The following is a 22,686-nucleotide window of genomic DNA, read 5'->3' on the forward strand; positions in this document are numbered from 1 at the left end:
TCTTCACGTTGTTTTCACATTTATGATCGACTCGTTCTGAATCATTTGTATAATCTGAAAAACTGTCACATATTTTTGTCCCATGACTCGACTCGTCAGAAAATCTTAAATTCAGACAAAAGAAAATTTTAAAAGAAGAAACTACAATCCATTTACCAGAGCAGATTCATGATTAGTGTAAACGGATGAACGACTCTCATATAGGACGAATTTCAAGAACTTAAGTCTAGAATTTTACTTCTTTGAATTTATTATCAGACCGTTCACACTCATCATAAACTTCTTTTGAGTTTGTTTATCTAGAATTTAGCAGAATTTAAAGCATTTTATCTAGAATTTGGCATCTGAGAATTTATTGGTAACACTTTATAATAACTACACCTTATTTAGCCTGAATAAAGCATGAACAAAGGCTTAATTAATAATGAACAAAGGCTTAATTAATAATGATTCATGCTTAGTAACTACTTAATTACTACCTTAATTAGCACTTGCACTTAATTTACCTGTGCTGTAAATAGTTACTCATAATTATTTCATACTTAATTACTCATTAACTAACCATTTGAGCATTTATTAATCATTAATAAACTATGAGAGAATGATTTACTAATAATGTAATGTAATGATCATTCATGCAGCTGTTATCTGTTAAGTCTTTTTGAGAGTTTTTCTTAAAGTGAAGACGAATTATCCTTTATTAAACATTTACTAAGCATGAATCATTAATAATTAAGTCTTTGTTCATTATTAATTAAGTCTTTGTTCATGCTTTATTCAATTCAATTTATTATCAGGTCATGAACATTGATCATAAACTGGTTTTAAATCTGTTTGTCTCTGAGCATCATAAACTTGTTTCCAGCCCGTGAACTCTGAGCACAGACGCCTCATTCTCGTCTAGAGGTCGATTATTTTAAGAAAACTCCTCCAGTAAAATGATTTTGCTGCGTGGACACGTCATTTCAACACTTTAAGTCATTTTCTGATCGATTTAAAATTGTGTAACAGTAAAAGTGCAGGTCACACGTTACATCCTCTGAAAACATCATTTACATTTCTGCTTCACGTCCTGTAGAACATCTGTGTGTGTGTGTGCGTGTGTGTGTGTGTGTGTGTGTGTGTGTGTGTGTGTGTGTGTGTGTGTGTGTGTGTGTGTGTGTGTCGTGTGTGTGTGTGTGTGTGTGTTCATGTGTGTGTGTGTGTGTGTGTGTGTCTGTGTGTGTGTGTCTGTGTGTGTGTGTCGTGTGTGTGTGGTGTGTGTGTGTGTGTGTGTGTGTGTGTGTGTGTGTGTGTGTGTGTGTGTGTGTGTGTGTGTGTGTGTGTGTGTACAGCTCTATTCTGGGCTCTGACAGGACCCGGGGGGGAGAGAGGCGGTCTCTACACACACACACACACGTACATATGTGTGTGTGTGTGTGGGGGGGGGGGGGGGGGGGGGTCCACTCCAGAGCAGCTATTACCCTGACAGGAAAGAGGAAGCCCCGCCCCCTGTGGTCACATGACTGCCAGCTGCACAGAGGAGGCGAGGGGCGGGTGACGCATGTGTCCACCAAGAGCTAATACTGGACATTTAACACACAAACAACACACAACACACAAACAACACACAAACAACACACAACACACACACAAACAACACACAAATAACACACAAACAACACACACACAAACAACACACAAAAAACACACAAAAAACACACACACAAACACACACAAAAAACACACAAACAACACACAAACAACACACAAAAAACACACAAACAACACACACACAAACAACACACAAACAACAACAAACACAAAAAACACACAAAAAACACACAAACAACACACAACACACACACAAACAACACACAACACACACAAAAAACACACAAACAACACACAAACACACAAAAAACACACAAACAACACACACACACACACAACACACAAACAAAACAACACACAAAAAACAACAAAAAAAAACACACAAAAACACACAAACAACACACAAAAAAACAACACACAAAAAACAACACACAAAAAACAACAAAAAACACACAAAAACACACAAACAACACACAAAAAACAACACACAAAAAACAACAAAAAACACACACAAACAACACACAAACAACACACAACACACACAAACAACACACAACACACAAACAACACACAAGAAACACACAAAAAACACACACAAAAACAACACACAAAAAAAACACAAACAAAACACAAGAAACACACAAGCAGCACAAGTTTTCAAATGTGGAACAAACTGAGCAACTGCAAAAAAAGTTTGTCCAAAATGTGAAATCTAAACACTTAAATGTATCAAAAAAATGACTTAAAAGTGTTGAAATGTTGTGTTTATGCAGCGAGATCATTTTACTGGACAAGTTCTCTTCAAATAATCGACCTCGAAACGAGAACGAAGCGTCGATCATAAACCTGAAGACAACATGAAGAACCTGACAAGTTTTTAAATCTTTGTCAGATCAGAGAAACGTGCAGTGTAGGGAGCAGTGTAGGGAGCAGTGTAGGGAGCAGTGTAGGGAGCAGTGTCACGAGTCACATTTACTGAACTTTCACCACAGAGAATCTGAGCAAAATAAACAAACAAACAAAAACTCAAATCCAAACTTAAATCATCTTTGCCTCAAAACCTCAGACTCTGGTCCAGTGTCCAGCAGCTCCAAGACGCACAGGTGTGAGGAGCACAGGTGTGAACAGGAGCACAGGTGTGAACAGGAGCACAGGTGTGAAGAGGAGCACAGGTGTGAACAGGAGCACAGGTGTGAACAGGAGCACAGGTGTGAAGAGGAGCACAGGTGTGAAGAGGAGCACAGGTGTGAACAGGAGCACAGGTGTGAACAGGAGCACAGGTGTGAACAGGAGCACAGGTGTGAAGAGGAGCACAGGTGTGAACAGGAGCACAGGTGTGAACAGGAGCACAGGTGTGAACAGGGAGCAGGAGCACAGGTGTGAACAGTGAACAGGAGCACAGGAGCACAGGTGTGAACAGGAGCACAGGTGTGAACAGGAGCACAGGTGTGAACAGGAGCACAGGTGTGAACAGGAGCACAGGTTGTGAACAGGACAACAGGAGCACAGGTGTGAAGAGGAGCACAGGTGTGAACAGGAGCACAGGTGTGAACAGGAGCACAGGTGTGAACAGGAGCACAGGTGTGAACAGGAGCACAGGTGTGAAGAGGAGCTGAAGACGTCAGGGCAAAACTTCTGCAGCTACAAACACACGAGATCGAGTGACGTGTGTTTTCATCGATACACAGGGTTTAGAATTGGGCTGATATGTAGGGACATTTTTATTATTTTCCCTTAATTATTCATTTTAAATTCACCACAAACTCACCCACAGCAATTGTTGAAACCAGAAACTTCAAACAGACCAGTGTCATCATATTTTCAAGCATTTAAATAAAAGTTTATGTGTTTTTTTAGGCAGCAGATCAACAAAAACAAAATATGAGCCTCTGCTGAAATTTAAGATGGATGTTTGTGGGTGTAGATGGGTGTAGGTGCTGGTGGGTGTAGTACCTTCGTGGGGTTGGGTGGTGCTGGGTGTGGGTGGTGCTGGGTGTGGGTGGTGTGTGGTGGTGTGGGTGTAGTACCTTCGTGGGGTTGGGTGGTGCTGGGTGTGGGTGGTGCTGGGTGGTGTTGGGTGTAATACCTTCGTGGGGTTGGGTGGTGCTGGGTGTGGGTGTAGGTGGGTGTAATACCTTCGTGGGGTTGGGTGGTGCTGGGTGTGGTGGTGTGTGGGTGTAGGTGGGTGTAGTACCTTCGTGGGGTTGGGTGGTGCTGGGTGTGGGTGGTGTTGGGTGTAGGTGGGTGTAGTACCTTCGTGGGGTTGGGTGGTGTGGGTGTGGGTGGTGCTGGGTGGGTGGTGCTGGGTGGGTGTAGTACCTTCGTGGGGTTGGTGGTGCTGGGTGTGTGTGGGTGTGCTGGGTGTGGGTGGTGCTGGGTGGTGTTGGGTGTAGTACCTTCGTGGGGTTGGGTGGTGTTGGGTTAGTACCTTCGTGGGTTGGGTGGTGCTGGGGTGGGTGGTGCTGGTGGTGTGGGTGGTGGGGTGGTGTTGGGTTGTGGTGGGTTGGGTGGTGTTGGGTGTAGTACCTTCGTGGGGTTGGGTGGTGTTGGGTGGTGTTGGGTGTAGTACCTTCGTGGGGTTGGGTGGTGCTGGGTGTGGGTGGTGCTGGGAGTGGGTGGTGCTGGGTGGTGTTGGGTGTAGTACCTTCGTGGGGTTGGGTGGTGTTGGGTGTAGTACCTTCTGTGGGGTTGGGTGGTGCTGGGTGTGGGTGGTGGTGGGTGTGGTGGGTGGGGAGTGGGTGGTGCTGGGTGGTGTTGGGTGTAGTACCTTCGTGGGGTTGGGTGGTGCTGGGTGTAGGTTGGGTGGTGGTGTAGTACCTTCGTGGGGTTGGGTGGTGCTGGGTGTGGGGTGTGGGTGTGTTGGGTGTAGTACCTTCGTGGGGTTGGTGTGGTGGTGGTGGGTGGTGCTGGGTGGTGTTGGGTGTAGTACCTTCGTGGGGTTGGGTGGTGCTGGGTGTAGGTGGGTGTAGTACCTTCGTGGGGTTGGTGGTGTTGGGGTAGTACCTTCGTGGTGTGGGTGTGTTGGGTGTAGTACCTTTGTGGGGTTGGGTGGTGTTGGGTGTGGGTGTAGTTGGGTGTAGTACCTTCGTGGGGTTGGGTGGTGCTGGGTGTGGGTGGTGCTGGGTGGTGTTGGGTGTAGTACCTTCGTGGGTGTGGGTGGTGCTGGGTGGTGTTGGGTGGTGTTGGGTGGTGCTGGGTGGGTGTAGTACCTTCGTGGGGTTGGGTGGTGCTGGGTGGGGGTGGGTGGTGGTGGAGTGGGTGGTGGTGGGTGTGGGTGGGTGTAGTACCTTCGTGGGGTTGGGTGGTGCTGGGCGTCTGCGTCTCTTTGCTGTAGGACACGAGTTCTTTGGGCTGAAAGTCGACCTGAGTGATTCTGGAGGCACCGAGTCTCTGCAGCCTCCGACTGAACAAGAACAGATGACATGGGGTTTAGAGTTTATCTAGTAGTAGTAGTAGTAGTAGTAGTAGTAGTAGTAGTAGTAGTAGTAGCAGTAGTAGTAGTAGTAGTAGTAGTAGTAGTAGTAGTAGTAGTAGCAGTAGTAGCAGTAGTAGCAGTAGTAGCAGTAGTAGTAGTAGTAGTAGTAGTAGTAGTAGTAGTAGTAGTAGCAGTAGTAGTAGTAGTAGTAGTAGCAGTAGTAGCAGTAGTAGTAGCAGTAGCAGTAGCAGTAGTAGCAGTAGTAGTAGCAGTAGTAGTAGCAGTAGTAGCAGTAGCAGTAGTAGTAGCAGTAGTAGCAGTAGCAGTAGCAGTAGCAGTAGCAGTAGTAGCAGTAGCAGTAGTAGCAGTAGCAGTAGCAGTAGCAGTAGCAGTAGTAGCAGTAGCAGTAGCAGTAGTAGCAGTAGTAGTAGCAGTAGCAGCAGCAGCAGCAGCAGCAGTAGCAGTAGCAGTAGCAGTAGCAGTAGCAGTAGCAGTAGCAGTAGTAGTAGTAGTAGTAGTAGTAGCAGTAGTAGTAGTAGTAGTAGTAGTAGTAGTAGTAGTAGTAGTGCTTGTATCTATATACATATTCTGTAAAAATATTAAAAATAAAGCACATGTGATGGAGGAGAGTGGAAAGAGAAGGAGGAGAAAGCAAAAAAAAGGAGGAGAAAAACAACAAGGAGGAGGAGGAGAGGAGGAGAGGAGGAGAGAGGAGGAGGAGGAGGAGGGGGGAGGAGGACGAGGGAGGAGAGGAGGAGGAGGAGAGGAGAGGAGGAGGAGGGAGGAGGAGAGGAGGAGGAGAGGAGGAGAGGGAGGAGATGGAGGAGAGGAGAGGAGGAGGCAGGAGAGGAGAGAGGAGAGGAGGAGGAGGAGGAGAGGAGGAGAGGAGGAGAGGAGGAGGAGAGGGAGAGAGGGAGAGAGGGAGGAGAGGAGGAGGAGAGGAGGAGAGGAGGAGAGGAGGAGAGGAGGAGGGAGGAGAGGAGGAGGAGGAGAGGAGGAGGAGGAGAGGAGGAGGAAGGAGGAGAGGAGGAGGAGACAGGAAAAGGGAGGAGGAGGAGGGAGAGGAGGAGGAGGGAGGGAGGAGGAGGAGGAGGAGAGGAGGAGGAGGAGGAGGAGGAGGAGGAGGAGAGGAGGAGGAGGAGGAGGAGAGAGGAGAGAGGAGAGGAGGAGGAGAGGAGGGAGAGGAGAGAGGAGGAGGAGGAGGGAGGAGGAGGAGGAGAGGAGGAGGGAGGAGAGGGAGGAGGAGAGGAGGAGAGGAGGAGGAGGAGGAGAGATGAGAGGAGAGGGAGGAGAGGAGGAGGAGAGGAGAGGAGGAGGGAGGGAGGAGGAGGAGAGGGAGGAGGAGAGAGGAGGAGGAGAGGAGAGAGGAGGAGGGAGAGGGAGGAGGAGAGAGGAGGAGAGAGGAGAGGAGAGAGAGGAGGGAGGAGGAGGAGGAGAGGAGGAGAGGAGGAGGAGGAGGAGGAGGAGGAGGAGGAGGAGAGAGGAGAGGAGAGGGAGGAGAGGAGGAGAGGAGGAGAGGAAGGAGAGGAGGGAGAGGAGGAGAGGAGGGAGGAGGGAGGAGAGGAGGAGGGAGGAGGAGGAGGACGGGGAGGAGGAGAGAGGAGGAGGAGGAGAGGAGGAGGAGGAGGAGGAGGAGGAGGGAGGAGGGAGGAGGAGAGGAGAGAGGAGGAGAGGAGGAGGGAGGAGGAGGAGGAGGAGGAGGAGGAGGAGAGAGGAGGAGAGGGAGGAGAGGAGAGGAGGAGAGGAGGAGAGGAGGGAGAGGAGGGAGAGAGAGGAGGAGAGAGGAGGAGGGAGGAGGAGGAGGAGGAGGAGGAGGAGGGAGGAGGAGAGGAGAGAGGAGGAGAGGAGGAGGAGAGGAGGAGGAGAGGAGAGGAGAGGAGGAGGAGGAGAGGAGAGGAGGAGGAGAGGAGAGAGGGAGGAGAGGGAGGAGAGGAGGAGAGGAGGAGAGGAGGAGGGAGAGAGGAGGAGGAGGAGGAGGAGAGGAGGAGGAGGAGGAGAGGAGGAGAGGAGAGGAGGAGGAGGAGGAGGAGGAGGAGGAGGAGGGAGGAGGAGGAGGGAGGAGAGGAGGAGGGAGGAGGAGAGAGGAGGAGGGAGAGGAGAGGAGGAGTACCCGAGCTCGGAGTCGGCGTGGAGCTGGAGGACTGAAGGGTCTGTGTCCCACTGCAGTGTCCTGAACGAACCAGCAGAGGGAGCAAGAGACACACGAGGGTTAAACAAGGAAAAGAACAAAAATACACAAATACACATAAACACACAAACACACACACACACACAGAAACACACACACACAAGCACACATACAAACACACAGAAACACACACACAAACATACACACTAACACACAGAAACACACACACACACACAGAACACACAGGGTTCTGCGTCAGGGCCTGACAATTCAGTTTATTATGTGAATATGAAGGACTCAGTGTAACACACTGTGTGACTGTACACTCTGTGTGTATATATATATATATATATATATATATATATATATACTATATACTATATACTATATATATTCATTATACACTTAGACGAGCGTCAGGCTCTGATGTGAATAAGATTAAGTCGTTCTGACAAGTTTAGAGTTTTGTCAGAACGACTTCATCTTAGAATCATATTTTGAATTTAAACCTGTTAAATAAATAAATAAAATAGAACTAGAACATTGGTTCCCAACCTGTGGAGACGTAAAACTGAGGCTCCCACAAACACATGACCCAAGTAAACTAGTGTTACTGACACACTTGTGTGTAACACAAACACACAAACACACAGTGTCCCTGCACACAGTCTGAGACACACACAGGACAGGGGGATGAACACATGGACAGAGTGTGAAGGACTCACCTGGAGCTTGGAGCTGCAGCCTGGAGTCTAGTGAACCTGAACACACACACACAGACACACATACACACACACACACACACACACACACACACACACACACACACACACACACACACACACACACACACACACACAGACACACACAGACACACACACAGACACACACACACACAGACACACACACACACACACACACACACACACACACACACACACACACACACACACACACACAGACAAGGACACACATGGAAAAACACATGGACACAGATGGACACAGACACATGGACACAGATGAAGAGGCTCAGAGTTCAGTCACACAATGAGCCAACAAAAGATTCTCATGCAAAAAAATAAAAAAATAAATAATATCAAAAGTAAAAATGTCTCCAGAGAAAATGCAGCTGAAGTGCAGAGTTTTTATTTTGTTGAACATAATTGTCGTGTTTAGATCAGCAGAATCAGATCAGATCTGAACCATAATCAGACTTTAAGCTCCTGTACAGATTCAAGATAAAACTGTAAACACACACATTTCACATTGTGTGAAGTGTCCCAATGTCGTTTGTGAAACTTCCCCATTTAATGTTTTTCTGAATAAGTGTGTGTGTTTAAGTGTGTGTAAATGTGTGTGTATAAGTGTGTGTGTTTAAGTGTGTGTAAATGTGTGTGTATAAGTGTGTGTGTAAATGTGTGTTAAGTGTGTGTGTTTAAGTGTGTGTAAATGTGTGTGTATAAGTGTGTGTTTAAGTGTGTGTGTAAATGTGTGTGTATAAGTGTGTGTGTTTAAGTGTGTGTAAATGTGTGTGTATAAGTGTGTGTGTTTAAGTGTGTGTAAATGTGTGTGTATAAGTGTGTGTGTAAATGTGTGTGTATAAGTGTGTGTGTTTAAGTGTGTGTAAATGTGTGTGTATAAGTGTGGTGTGTTTAAGTGTGTGTAAATGTGTGTGTATAAGTGTGTTGTGTGTGTGTGTAAATGTGTGTGTATAAGTGTGTGTGTGTAAATGTGTGTAAATGTGTGTGTATAAGTGTGTGTGTAAATGTGTGTAAATGTGTTGTCACAGTTTCTTCAGTGTCTTGTTCATGTGGTGTGACTTTAACAGCGCCCCCTGTAGGGACGGTGTGGACGTGTGTGGTTCCTGTTTGTCGTATGTGCAGCTCGTAGTGTGCATGGAGCGGGGTGAGGTCATGTGACTGCAGGTGTGAGGAGTGGGCGTGGCCTCGGTCATGTGAGTGCAGGTGTGAGGAGTGGGCGTGGCCTCGGTCATGTGACTGCAGGTGTGAGGAGTGGGCGTGGCCTCGGTCATGTGACTGCAGGTGTGAGGAGTGGGCGTGGCCTCGGTCATGTGAGTGCAGGTGTGGCGAGTGGGCGTGGCCTCGGTCATGTGAGTGCAGGTGTGAGGAGTGGGCGTGGCCTCGGTCATGTGAGTGCAGGTGTGAGGAGTGGGCGTGGCCTCGGTCATGTGAGTGCAGGTGTGGCGAGTGGGTCGTGTCCTCACCTCCCCGCGGCTCCGCCCTCTGCAGAGTCCTGACTTCCTGTCTCACTGGGCGTGCTCAGAGACTTGGACGGGGACATGGGGGCGGGAACTGGACACAAACACAGAAGAATTAAACGACCAAATGATCTGGACACGATTTAGAAAACAAATTTGTAACTCACAAACCCAAGAAGATTTAGTTCTTCTCAAAAAACTGAAAACACTTTGTTCCACCTTGTGATGTCATGTGGTGATACAGGAAGTGTTTTAAGTCTCGTCTTAAAACCCACTTTTACTCTGTGACTTTTATTTATGTTTTTTTGTTATTTCCTGTGATTTTATGGTTTTCATGTGTTTTTGTTTTTATTAGATTTTTCTGGTTTTATTGTTTTCGGGCTGATGTGACCAAATCTGAGTCATTTACCTTTTTGTTGTCTTCATTTTCTGATCTCTGTGCTGCACTTTGGAAACTGTTTTGTTTGTAAAATGTGCTGTAGAAATAAAGTGGATTTGGATTTGAAGAGCTCCACTGTGTTTTTAAACTCCACACAAACTGCACCAGAATCATGAGGATCATTTCAGTCCTGGAGTCGCTGATCACAGGGATGAAATTATCTGTGTGTCCGTGTGTGTGTGTGTGTTTTATGTGTGTGTGTGTGTGTGTGTGTGTGTGTGTTTGTACCTAGAGAAGGTTCTGGAGAGATTCCGATGCTCTGCAGTAGAGCTTCTGTCTCTCGTCTCTTTCTGTCCAGATCTGAGTCTTCTGTCGCGATTTCTGTCTTCTGCTGGATCTCAGCCTGTACACACACACACACACACACACAAACACACACACACACACAAAACACACACATAACAACACATAAACACACACACACACACAGACACACACATACACAAATATTCCTTTAGTATAAAAGTTCAGATGTTTGGTCCTCGTTTGTGGATCATGAAGATGCAGATGATCCAGATTCAGGCTGGTGTCAGTGTCGTGTTTTCACTGATATTTCATTACGACATGTTTCTATTTAAACATAACAGTTTTCCGACACTTTTTAGCATCACTATTCTAACACGTCACATGTGGTGTTCTCCACAGATCTTCTACATCAGGAGTGTCCAAACTTTTCATCATCAAGGACCACATCTCTAAACACAGACGGAGCAGAGGGACGATCGAGGGACGTGGAGCTCAACACAGTGAATCACTGAAATATGTGCAGGTTTAACACGTTACAATGACCTTTTATTCACACTAAGATCCTTAAACCCAAACACTAAATATTAAATATTCACTTTATCGAGGTAGATTTTCAGATGATGCAAGGTCATTCATGCCAATTCACCTGGAAGCCTGAGGGCCAAGAAAAATTTGTCCAAGAGCCGCATAGTTTGGAGATTCCTGATCTTCATGACGAAATGAATGAAGCACGACGAGCCGACGCAGCCTCCTTTTTAAAGTACCGTAAAATACCAAATAATAGCCTGGTTTCAGTTCAGCGCTGGGTCCCTGTAAACACCGAGTGCAGGTGTAAATTTAGATAAATAAGTTCCAAATAAACGCAAAGTCTAATGTATTTAAAAAATAATAAATAATCAAGGAAGAAGACGTGAGCACTGATGATGCACGTTTTTCTTCTTCGCCTCTTTTGTTTTGTTTATCGTGTTTTCTTTCAGTCTTTGACCACATTTGATCGACGTGGCTCCGGTGCAGCGAGAAACTAAAAAATACAACTTAAAATTTTTACTTTCTGTGGTAAAATACGCAGAGGAAAACTCAAGCGAAGCGGCTGCGAGATGTTTTTCTGTCAACCCCAAGAGAGTGAGAAATTGGCGAAGAAATAAATCTGAGTTTCGGCGTTGGTCTGAGGAGGAGGACGGTGAAAAGGACGGGGGTCGGGTGGAGGCAGGAGGAAGACGAGTGAAGAGCTGGAGCATCGTCGCTGCTGTGGCATAAGAGGAAAGTTGTGCGAAAGTCGTACAACAGCGAAACAAAAAACTGTAAAAACTGTAAATTATCGTCAGACTGGTTAAAAGAATTTGAGGACCAGATTTTCCCAGTTTTGTTGAGTTAGATTTTTGTGAAGAAGGAATTAATCTCCTGCCCCAAATCGCTGCCTGGTCTCAAATAAAAGCCTGGTCTCTTAAGAGACTGAAACAAATCAACACCTCGGATATTATTTGGTATTTTACGGTGTTTTGTGGTCAGTCAGGACAGTTGGGGTTTGTTCTGACCTTCCTCGACTCCTTCTTCTTCCTCTCCTCCTCCTTCCTCTTCTTCTCCTCGCGGATCTGGGCCAGACGCTGCTTCTTCCGCTCCAGCTCCGCCTTCAGGTCACTTTTGTCCGACATGTTCACTGCACAAAAAAACACAAACAAGTTTTAGTCACACAAACACACACAAACACACACACACACACACACACACACACACACACACACACACACACACACACACACTCGCAGAGCAAATCACAAATACAAGTTTTAAAGTGACATCATTTCCTCCACAAACAAAATCTCCTTCTTCTTCTTTCAGATTTGTGTTCAGGTTCAGGTTCTGTCGGTTCAGTTTCAGTGTTTTTGTCACTGAAACTGAAACTTACGAACACATGAGACCAACAGGACAGAAGAGTTTCTGTAGATTTAAAACTTTTTCTTTCACACATGATAGTTTCAGTTGCTCTTTGTTTGTTTATTTTCCCGTGTGTGACCTGGATGAACCTGCTGACGTCTGCAGAGCTTTGGGGGCAGGAGAGCTACTTGAATATGCAAAAAATGTGCAGAATTGTCCTTCTGGTGTCTTCAGTGTAGGGACCAGTCTCAAATACAAAGTAAAACCGCTTCGTTTGCCCTGATAAAGGCCGAAGGGCTGAAACGCGTTGGCGTAATTTAACTTTATCTGCCATGAGGTATTAAAAGCTTTTAATTATTTTGTACTTTTTGAGTGCCTCAGTTTTTTTCCTACTTTGTATTTGATCGTGCTGACGTCTTCTGTGTCGTCACAGTTCACTTAGAAAAAACTAGTTTTCCTTGATTTCCAGCGTGAACATGAGTCAGTTCAGGATTAGGTGCAGGAACCGGAACCGGCACGATTCTCTGTCGACCTGAAAACACCTAGAGATGCACAGGCTCCACAGAGCTTCAGAGGACTGGAGTGATGTGTTTGTGTAGTTTGTGATACTGGTTGTGTTGTTGTTGTTGTTGTTGTTGTGCTCTTCAGGGGTCCACAACTTGTTCAGGTGTAACACAAAAGCCCAGGTGTGGCAGTGCGTGACAGGGTCGGTCCTGTGCGCTCGACAGGGTTGGTCCTGTGCGCTCGACAGGGTCGGTCCTGTGCGCTCGACAGGGTCGGTCCTGTGCGCTCGACAGGGTTGGTCCTGTGCGCTCGACAGGGTTGGTCCTGTGCGTTTGACAGGGTTGGTCCTGTCTCGTTGGGCTGGTTTGTTTTAATCCTGATAAAATCCATCACAAAAACATGGATTATAACGCAGGACTGTGGGATTAAAGATGAAAGACTAAAAAATCAATGTCTAGATAAATTAAAATGACTTTAATTAAAGAACTTTTGACTTTATTTGAGAAGATTCAACTTGACAAGTGGAATTATCTACCGATGGAATAAGTGTGTTTTTCTTAATTCAAGCATTATTCAGTTTTGTTTCTTATTTTAAGTGCAGTAAGATGTAGTTTTATAGTTTAAGTAAAAGTCTTGTTCTACTGCAGATCATTTTACTCGTCAAGTGAAGTTGACTCAAATCATGATGAAACTTTCTTAATTCAAGTCATTTTAACTTGACTGGATTTTGTTTTTCATACATGTTGAAAATGTTGAGAATGTGAAAACTAAATCAGGAGGAAAAAGGCTCCAGATAAACCACATTTAAAGGAGCTTTAATCCTGCACTTTTATAGTTTTTAAATCAGTTCCACGCTCACATCTGAGCCCAGAGTCTGAACCTGCAGGTGGAAGAGAAGAGAAACTTCACGAGGAACTCAGAACCTCCAGAACCTCCAGAACCTCCAGAACCTCCAGAACCTCCAGAACCTCCAGAACCTCCAGAACAGAATCTACTCACTACTCGGGGAAAGACGTTATTGTTCTTCTTCCTACAGGATTTGGAGCTTTACAAACGTCACGACCAAACAGCAGCAACTGGTTCAATAAAAAAAGTCCCGTCTCCTGTCGAGTGAACGAATCCTAATGCTGCAGGTCACACGGTTTCCACCAAGTGAAACCAGCTCAGGAATCAGACTAAAAGTGACAAACTGTGGCTTTAAATCACATTGAATTAATTGAAGAACCACCACACTAAAGCCCAACTGATATATTGTTTGGCCGATATTATCGGCCGATATTATCAACAAAACAATCTGAAGAGCCGCTTGGGAGCCGAAAGAGCCGTCTGCTTTTAGTGAGCCGAGCCAAAAGAGCCGGTTCTCTAAAAAGAACTGGAATCCCCGTCCCTAGTGTCTAGAATGTGATGCAAAAATGTCATTAGTCCGACCTACTGTCTGTAAATATGACGTAAAGAGTCAGAAGAACAATAAATGTTTCCTAAATAAACCCAGTTTAAAATCCACCAGAGACAAACCCAAGTTTTTTAAACAATTCAAGATTTACAGTGAATTTTTACATCACAAAATATATCGGCGATTATATCGGCAGCTCCAACTTCCATTTTATCGGGTTCATATCGGCCGCAACAAATCCATATCGGTCGAGCTCTACACCGCACTGTGACTCAGGCGTCACCAGGACTAAACCAGACAATTTAGAGTCGTCCATAAAACAGATTTGCACGTTTTTAACCCGGATGCCCTTCCTAAAGTGTCCCTGTGTCCCCTGTGCCTGCAGATTTACACAAAAACACCGATTTGTCCCAGTTCTGTACAAGAAATGTCCCGATTTTTGACCAATTTGATGTAAACCAGGACTAAACCAGGACTACATCAACAACTGTCACCATTTTTGACCAAGCTGCTTCCACCAAGAGGAAACAGAAGCACAAATTGTCAAATTTGTGTTTGTAAATGAGCAGAAAGCAAAAACATGCAGCGTCAGAACCTCTGAGATCATCACTGACACCAGAATCCACAATGTTCCACGACACATCAGCAAACCTGAGGGTGTCTCAGTTTAGAATTCAGAAAACCTGGTTCCTCCAGCCTCACCACAGCCCCTCGGAGCAGCTGGAGCTCCAGACCTGCCCACAGGACCCAGACCTGCCCGCAGGACCGAGGATCCGCGCGGGGAAATAAACCCACAGACCTGAGTGAGTCTGGTCTTCAGCTGTGTCCTCGCGTGGATTCCGCTGTGTCACGGTAAAGATGCTGTCTCACTGCTGCTCCAGCCCTCCGCGCATCCTCCTCCTCTTCCTCCTCTTCTTCCTCTTCTTCCTCTTCCTCTTCTTCCTCCCCGGGTGCGCCTCCGTGTGCGCGCGGCTCTCAGCGCTCCACTCCCGGCGCGTGTCTGTGCCGTGAGCCCGGCCGTGTGCGCTCTTCTCCGGGCGTGTCTGCTCCGTGCGCTGGCGGCTCGCAGGTGCTCGTCCACATCCGCGGTCCAGAGCTGGAGGATGCAGCCGGAGGAGGAGAGAGGAAATCCCGCCTCTCGTCGTCGTTCCGCGCGGCCGCAGCAGCAGCAGCAGCAGCAGCAGGGCAGCAGCAGCAGCGCCCTCTGCTGGACACACGGGCCACTGCGCACGAGGATGAGAAGAGTCTGGAGTTTGGAGAAATGAACGAGAGGCTCTGGTGGGTCTGAGGAATCTGAACAGTGTTGTGGAGTAACAGATTACAAGTACTGGAGTAATCAGAGTACAAATGATGAGTAACTGTATTCAGTTACAGTTACTGTTTCAGTGAGTGGGAATTGGATTATAGTTACTTTGTTGAAATAAATGGATTACACAGAGAGATTTTACTGTTTCACATTTTGGGCTAAATCCCCCTAAACCAGGACTAAACCAGGACTAAATCCTGCTGCGCCGACTGTGTCTCCTTCTCTTCTATCAATAATATTTTTAATTTGGTTCAGTAAAATTTGGGCTTTTTAATAATAATCTGTAATCTGTAGGGGATTACATTTTAAAAGTAAACTTCACAACACTGAATCTGAACATTAAGGACTAATCCAGGACTAAAACCAGGTCTAAACTAGGACTAAACCAGGTCTAGACCAGGTCTAAAAAAGGACTAAAACAGGATTGAACAGGGCTAAATCCTGCTGTGTGGACGTGTTTCTTCTTCTTCTATCAATAATATTTTTAATTTGGTTCAGTAAAGTTTGGACTTTTTCATTTTCTTTTATCAGACAAAACTTCTTACGTGAAGATTTCCTCGTCTTTGTTTCTCTACAGAAAACCAAGTAATCCAAAGTAATCAGATTACATTACTCACTTTAAGTACTTTAATGGATTACATTACAAACTACATTTTGGGGTGTGTAATCTGTAATCTGTAGGGGATTACATTTTAAAAGTAAACTTCCCAACACTGTGTGCAGTCGTGTGTAGAACAGGGAGTCCAAACTTTTTTCATCAAGAGAAACACCTCGAAACACAGATGAAGCAGAGGGACGATCGAGGGACGTAAACTGGAGCTCGTGCAGTGACTCATTCAAATCTGTGCAGGTTTAACACGTCAGAATGAACCGTCAGTCCTTTATTCACGCTAAAATCCTATATGAAATATTGGCTTTATCAAGGTAGATTTTCAAAAAACTTGCAATAAAAAGTAAATTTTTCATTGATGCAAGATACTTTTGGCCAAAAAGAGGGCCGCATTTGGCTCACGGGCCGTAGTTTGGACATACCTAGTGTAGAAGTACAGTACAAATGTGCAGTAGAAGTTTTATTTGCCAGAAAACACAATCAGTTTTTTTTTTTTTTTTTTCATATCAATGTTTTCCATGTGCAGCCGCAGGTCGCACGAGAAACTGGAACATGATGTGCCCGAAGAGTTTCACACATACACACACTTCCTCACGGAGAGAAAAGACCCGGAGCCTCAGAGACACTCAAGTCAAAGTCTGTAACACACTCACACACACTCTGTCACTGCCACAACAGGAGATAACACAGGTTTACACACACAACTCACACACAAACACACAAAAACACACACAACTCACATACAACACACAAAAACACACACAAAAACACACACAGAACTTTTGCCGGAACAGTCAGTTGAGGTAAAAGTCCCGCCCTCAAATAAAAGAATAAAAAAAGTGACTTGTGGGGGCTCGTGTGTGATTGGCTCTCGCGCGGCTCGTCTCCGCCCCGGCCCCGCCCCACAACAATCCACTCGGAACACAATGTCTAGACTCTCCCCGATGCGCTGCCTCCGTGGACATGCCTGGAGTTTCCACGGGCGCGGGGATGGCGCTGGGGGCTGCGGGCGCACGCGGGATGCTCTGCTGACGGGCTCCGGAGTGCGTAAAACGTGCGTAAAACGTGCGTAAAAGTGGCTCTGGATTTACGCGTAAAGATGAAGTTCGCCCAGTTTCTGCTGAAGAACGGCTCCTCCGCGGCGGGGATCCCCAGGCTGGTGGAGCGCTTCGCCAAGTTCTCCCCGTCCCCGCTGTCCATGAAGCAGTTCATCGACTTCGGTGAGTCCCGCTCGGTCCTCGGTCCCGCTCGGCTTTTGTCCCGGTGTGGACGCGCTGACGGTCACATGGCGCACGCACAGGTCACGTTCTTTTCATTTATGTAAGAGCAGGAGGTGCTTTTTAGGATTATATTGACTCTGTGTGAGTGCAGGAAGTTAATAAAGTTCATTTTACTGCAGCTTTAATCTGGGAAGAGAAGCACAAGTAAAACTGAAAACGCTTTTAGTAACAGAACAGTGAAAACCTGCGCTCGTGTTTGTTCCTGTTCTGAATCATGATCCAATCAGAACTTTATTCTGGAGACTTTAGACTTTATGTCTGTGCTGAAAAAAACAAACAAAAACAACCAAAAACAATGATCTATGTGCGTTTAAAATGACTTAAATTAAAAACATTTGACTTTATTTGAGTCGATTCAACTTCATGAGTAAAAAAAAGGTCAGAGGTGAAATCAAGTCTTTGCTTTGTCTCAAGTCTTTGACCTCAAGTCCGAGTCAAGTCCCAAGACAAAGACGGGAAAGTCCAAGTCGAGTCTCAAGTTACTGATCCATAAGTCCAAGTCAAGTCCAAGTCATCTGCTTTGAGCTTCAAGTCATTTCAAGTCTTTAAATCGAAATACCAGCTTAGATTTTTTACAGTTTATATGAATTTTAAACAAAATTGTACTAGTTTTAGTCCTGGTTTAGTCCTGGTTTAGTTTACCTGGTTTAGTCCTGGTTTTAGACCTGGTTTACCTGGTTTAGACCTGGTTTAGACCTGGTTTAGACCTGGTTTAGTCCTGGTTTAGTCCTGGGTTTTGGTTTAGACCTGGTTTAGACCTGGTTTAGTCCTGGTTTAGTCCTGGTTTAGTCCTGGTTTAGTTTCCTGGTTTACCTGGTTTAGACCTTTTGGTTTAGAGTCCTGGTTTAGACCTGGTTTAGTTTAGACCTGGTTTAGACCTTGTTTAAGACCTGGTTTAGACCTGGTTTAGTCCTGGTTTAGACCTGGTTTAGACCTGGTTTAGTTTCCTGGTTAGTCCTGGTTTAGTCCTGGTTTAGACCTGGTTTAGACCTGGTTTAGACCTGGTTTAGTCCTGTTTAGACCTGGTTTAGACCTTTTGTTTAGTTTACCTGGTTTTCTGGTTTAGTCCTGGTTTAGTCCTGGTTTAGTCCTGGTTTAGTCCTGGTTTAGTCCTGGTTTAGAGTTTAGAGTTTTTAGACCTGGTTTAGACCTTGGTTTAGTCCTGGACCTGGTTTAGACCTGGTTTAGACCGTTTTGGTTTAGTCCTGGACCTGGTTTGGTTTAGACCTCCTGGTTTAGACCTGGTTTAGACCTGGTTTAGTAGACCTGGTTTAGAGTCCTGGTTTAGACCGGTTAGTCCTGGTTTAGTTTAGTCCTGGTTTAGTCCTGGTTTAGTCCTGGTTTAGACCTGTTTTAGACCTGGTTTAGACCTGTTTAGTCCTGGTTTAGTCCTGGTTTAGTTTAGAGTCCTGGTTTAGTCCTGGTTTAGTTTCCTGGTTTAGTCCTGGTTTAGTCCTGGTTTAGACCTGGTTTAGACCTGGTTTAGTCCTGGTTTAGTCCTGGTTTAGTCCTGGTTTATCCTGGTTTACTGGTTTACCTGGTTTAGTCCTGGTTTAGTCCTGGTTTAGTCCTGGTTTAGTCCTGGTTTAGTCCTGGTTAGTCCTGGTTTACCTGGTTTAGACCTGGTTTAGACCTTGGTTTAGTCCCCTAGTCCTGGTTTAGTCCTGGTTTACCTGGTTTAGTCCTGGTTTAGTCCTGGTTTAGACCTGGTTTAGTCCTGGTTTAGTCCTGGTTTACCTGGTTTAGTCCTGGTCCTGGTTAGTCCTGGTTTAGTCCTGGTTTAGTCCTGGTTTAGTCCTGGTTTAGACCTGGTGGTTAGTCCTGGTTTAGTCCTGGTTAGTCCTGGTTTAGTCCTGGTTTAGTCCTGGTTTAGTCCTGGTTTAGTCCTGGTTTAGTCCTGGTTTAGTCCTGGTTTAGTCCTGGTTTAGTCCTGGTTAGTCCTGGGTTTAGTCCTGGTTTAGTCCTGGTTTAGTCCTGGTTTAGTCCTGGTTAGTCCTGGTTTAGTCCTGGTGGTTAGTAGACCTGGTTTAGTCCTGGTTTAGTCCTGTTTAGTCCTGGTTTAGTCCTGGTTTAGTCCTGGTTTAGTCCTGGTTTAGTCCTGGTCCTTTAGTCCTGGTCCTTTAGTCCTGGTTTAGTCCTGGGTTTAGTCCTGGTTAGTCCTGGTTTAGTCCTGGTTTAGTCCTGGTTTAGTCCTGGTTTAGTCCTGGTTTAGTCCTGGTTTAGTCCTGGTTTAGTCCTGGTTTAGTCCTGGTTTAGTCCTGGTTTAGTCCTGGTTTAGTCCTGGTTTAGTAGTCCTGGTTTAGTCCTGGGTTTACCTGGTTTAGTCCTGGTTTAGTCCTGGTTTAGTCCTGGTTTAGTCCTGGTTTAGTCCTGGTTTAGTCCTGGTCCTGGTTAGTCCTGGTTTAGTCCTGGTTTAGTCCTGGTTTAGTCCTGGTTTAGTCCTGGTTTAGTCCTGGTTTAGTCCTGGTTTAGTCCTGGTTTTAGTTTAGTCCTGGTTTAGGTTTGGTTTAGTCCTGGTTTAGTCCTGGTTAGTCCTGGTTTAGTCCTGGTTTAGTCCTGGTTTAGTCCTGGTCCACATAACGACACTTGGGAACAGAATAGAAAATAAGTCAAAGTTGAATTGATTTTATTGTCAATCACAGGTTGTAACAAACATGAGCCCGAACTCCAAATGTGTGAATTAAAAACTACAACACTGTAATAATAAATAACAAATAAATAATACATCAAATAAACACAATAAATAAATAAAATAAACAAACAAAGGACATGCACAGTTTCAACCAGAATAAAGTGAAGTCGCTGTTTTTGTAAAATAATGCAGAGTGTGAAGAGCAGAAACATGAGTGGAAACAGGAGTGTGTCCAGTTGTTCTGGATGTAGAAGTTCATGTCGGTGGAGTTTTCTTGAGTGTGTTGATGAGCTGGTTTCACTTGGTGGAAACCGTGTGACCTGCAGCATTAGGATTCGTTCGTTCGACAGTAGACGGGGACTTTTTTTATTGAACCAGTCGCTGCTGTTTGGTCGTGACGTTTGTAAAGCTCCAAATCCTGTAGGAAGAAGAACAATAACGTCTTTCTCTTCTGGAGAATCGTCGACAACACAGAATGTCTGTCTCTTCTCTGATTGGCTGATGTCTGGACTCACACTTCCGAGGTGTTTTTAAATCATCTAGTGTTTTCTGATTCCTGATCAAGTCGCTGGAGAGAAATGAAACTGAGCGGAGACACTAGTTGGAGCCAGTCTGACTACAGCCTGTGTCCTGTGTGAAGAAGCTGCTGCTGCTCGTGTTTCACCGCACGCTGAGATTATACGTCTGAAAGTTTTACCGTTTAATGTGGAAAATCACAGGAGATCGTCTAAAGAAAGAGGTTTTTTTGGGATCAGAATCAGGATCGAGTTTCGAGTCTGTTCCTTTAGAATCAAAAATGAGATTTAAATTTTAGTATCGTGAGAACTTTGCTCCTGTAAACATCCTCAATCTGTGTGTCGTTCATTCATTCGTTTTTCAAAATAAAAACAAAAATAAGAAAAAATAAATAAATACTAGTTCTTCATTATTTGTCTCCAAAACCAAAATGAAAAAAAAAAAACAAACAGATAATGATTCAGTTTTTGATTTTGTGTTTAAATGAAAAATGGAAAAATTGGATAACGGCACCGTTTACGTGAAACTGTGATGCAGGACTGAACCAGGACTAAACCAGGACTGAACCGGGACTGAACCAGGACTAAACCGGGACTGAACCGGGACTGAACCGGGACTAAAAAAGGACTAAACCATTTTCTTTCCTGGTCTGGTCCTGGCCTGGTACCGGTCTAAGTCCTGGTCTCCGTCCCGGTCTGGTTCCAGTCTGGTCCCAGACTTGGTTCAGTCCTGGTTTAGTCCTCGTTCAGTCCATTTTCCATTTTTTCCATTTTTCATTTAAACACAAAATCGAATCAAAAGTCTTTATCTCTTTTTTTTCTTTTTCATTTTGATTTTAGAGACAAATAATGAAGAAATAGTTGTTGTTGTTTTGTATTTTTGTTTTTATTTTGAAAAGTGAAAGACACACAGGTCCTCCTCCCTCCTCCGTCTTCTCTGTCACTTCTGTTTTTCTTGTTCTTGTTCTTGTTTTCTGGGTCGTGGCTCCTCCTCCTTCTTCCTCCGGGGCCGACGGCAGCGGGCGGAGCTCTGGGTCAAAGGTCAAAGTGCTCGACCTCGTGTGTGTTGTGTTTTTGGGCGGGAGCGGCTCACAGATCAGATCCCCACAGGTTTTCTTTTCAGTTTTTTCACATTGAGACACAAAACTCCGGCTGCAGACGCGTTTGTGACGAGAACAACAACAGAACACGACTTAAATCTCACAACTTCATTATGTTTAATAAACGAGTTTCACACAGGGAATCTTCAGAAAACTCATTTTAACTAAATCTATTCTGCTGATACTTTTTCATTTGGTGTTTTCAGAGACTTACTTTACTTCAGGAAGAACTTAAACCGCAAAAAATCAAATCTAGACAAGTTAAAATGACTTGAATTAAGAAAGTTTTATCATGATTTGATAATGAAATAAAATGATCTGCCAGAAGAACAAGACTTTTTGTTCTTAAAATATGAAGATACGTCTTACTGCACTTCAAATAAACAAATAAAAAAACTACTTTTTGCACATAAAATAAGAAACAAAACTCAATATTGCTTGAATTAAGAAAAACACTTGTTCCATCCGTAGAATCGACTCAAATTAAGTCAAATGTTTTAAATTTAAGTCATTTTAATGAACTTTGATGTCACTTTTTACAGTGTGACGGAGTGTAAGGGTCAGATAAAAAAGATGCTGGCGCTAAGAGAATAAAGACGTAACATTTTGACATTAAAGTCATAATTTTACAAGAATAAAGTCGAAGTTAAAATAAAGTTATAATATTACGAGAATGAAGTCGTAATAAACTCAAAGTCAAAGTGAAAAATGCGGCAGAAGAAGAAGACAAAGAACAATTTTCTTCATTATTTGCACCTCCGGACTGAACCAGGACTGAACCAGGTCCGGGACCAGACTGGGACTGAGACCAGGACAAGACGAGGACCAAACCGTGATACCAGGACCAGACCGGGACTGAGATCACCTGTCCTGGTTCAGTCCTGGTTCAGTCCTGGTTCAGTCCTGGTTCAGTCCTGGTTCAGTCCTGGTTTAGTCCTGGTTCAGTCCTGGTTAAGTCCTGGTTCAGTCCTGGTTCAGTCCTGGTTCAGTCCTGGTTCAGTCCTGGTTCAGTCCTGGTTCAGTCCATATGTGGTGCAATATTCCCGCGTCACATTTTAAAGTTATGGAAACACTGTTTCCCGTTTCCGTGATTTAAACCAGGACTAAACCAGGATTAAACCGCTTTTAGTCCTGGTCTGGTCCCGGTCTAAGTCCTGGTCTCAATCCAGGTCTTAGTTCTGGTTTGGTTTCAGACCTGATTTAGTCCTGATTCAGTCCTTTTTCAGTCAAATGAACAAATGATACACAGATTTTTCTCCTTTACAAAATGCTCCAAATGCTCCAGAGCCTCAGACTCAAACTCTCTGAGTCCTCGATTTTCTCGTAATATAACAACTTTATTTTGACTACGACTTTATTCTCGTAATATTATTCTCGTAGCGCCAGCATTTTTATTTTTTTTTATCTGACCCTTATGCTCTGTTGTACTTAA

General features: G+C 44.9%; 2 protein-coding genes across 3 annotated transcripts in view; one reads left to right on the forward strand and one right to left on the reverse strand.

Moving 5' to 3' along the window:
* LOC129410042 (cytoplasmic dynein 1 intermediate chain 1) overlaps positions 1-14,899 on the reverse strand; it is a 66,748-nt gene extending 51,849 nt beyond the window's left edge. Inside the window, exons 1-7 of the mRNA XM_055157123.1 lie at positions 14,611-14,899; positions 11,575-11,696; positions 10,022-10,136; positions 9,361-9,448; positions 7,862-7,897; positions 7,119-7,178; positions 4,881-4,996 (exon numbers count right to left, since the gene is read on the reverse strand). Of these exons, the coding sequence (XP_055013098.1) occupies positions 4,881-4,996; positions 7,119-7,178; positions 7,862-7,897; positions 9,361-9,448; positions 10,022-10,136; positions 11,575-11,691 (532 nt within the window). The 5' untranslated portion in view covers positions 11,692-11,696; positions 14,611-14,899. The remainder of the gene's footprint in view (positions 1-4,880; positions 4,997-7,118; positions 7,179-7,861; positions 7,898-9,360; positions 9,449-10,021; positions 10,137-11,574; positions 11,697-14,610) is intronic.
* A 1,740-nt stretch (positions 14,900-16,639) lies between these two features.
* The window catches only part of pdk4 (pyruvate dehydrogenase kinase, isozyme 4), a 32,853-nt gene continuing 26,806 nt past the window's right edge, over positions 16,640-22,686 (forward strand). For both annotated transcript variants that reach the window (XM_055157252.1, XM_055157254.1), the window contains exon 1: positions 16,640-16,947. In XM_055157252.1, the coding sequence (XP_055013227.1) occupies positions 16,827-16,947 (121 nt within the window). In that variant the 5' untranslated portion in view covers positions 16,640-16,826. The remainder of the gene's footprint in view (positions 16,948-22,686) is intronic.

This window comes from Boleophthalmus pectinirostris, unplaced genomic scaffold, assembly GCF_026225935.1.
Source record: "Boleophthalmus pectinirostris isolate CB_2022bp ecotype Guang Dong unplaced genomic scaffold, ASM2622593v1 HiC_scaffold_21, whole genome shotgun sequence".
NCBI lineage: Eukaryota > Metazoa > Chordata > Actinopteri > Gobiiformes > Gobiidae > Boleophthalmus > Boleophthalmus pectinirostris.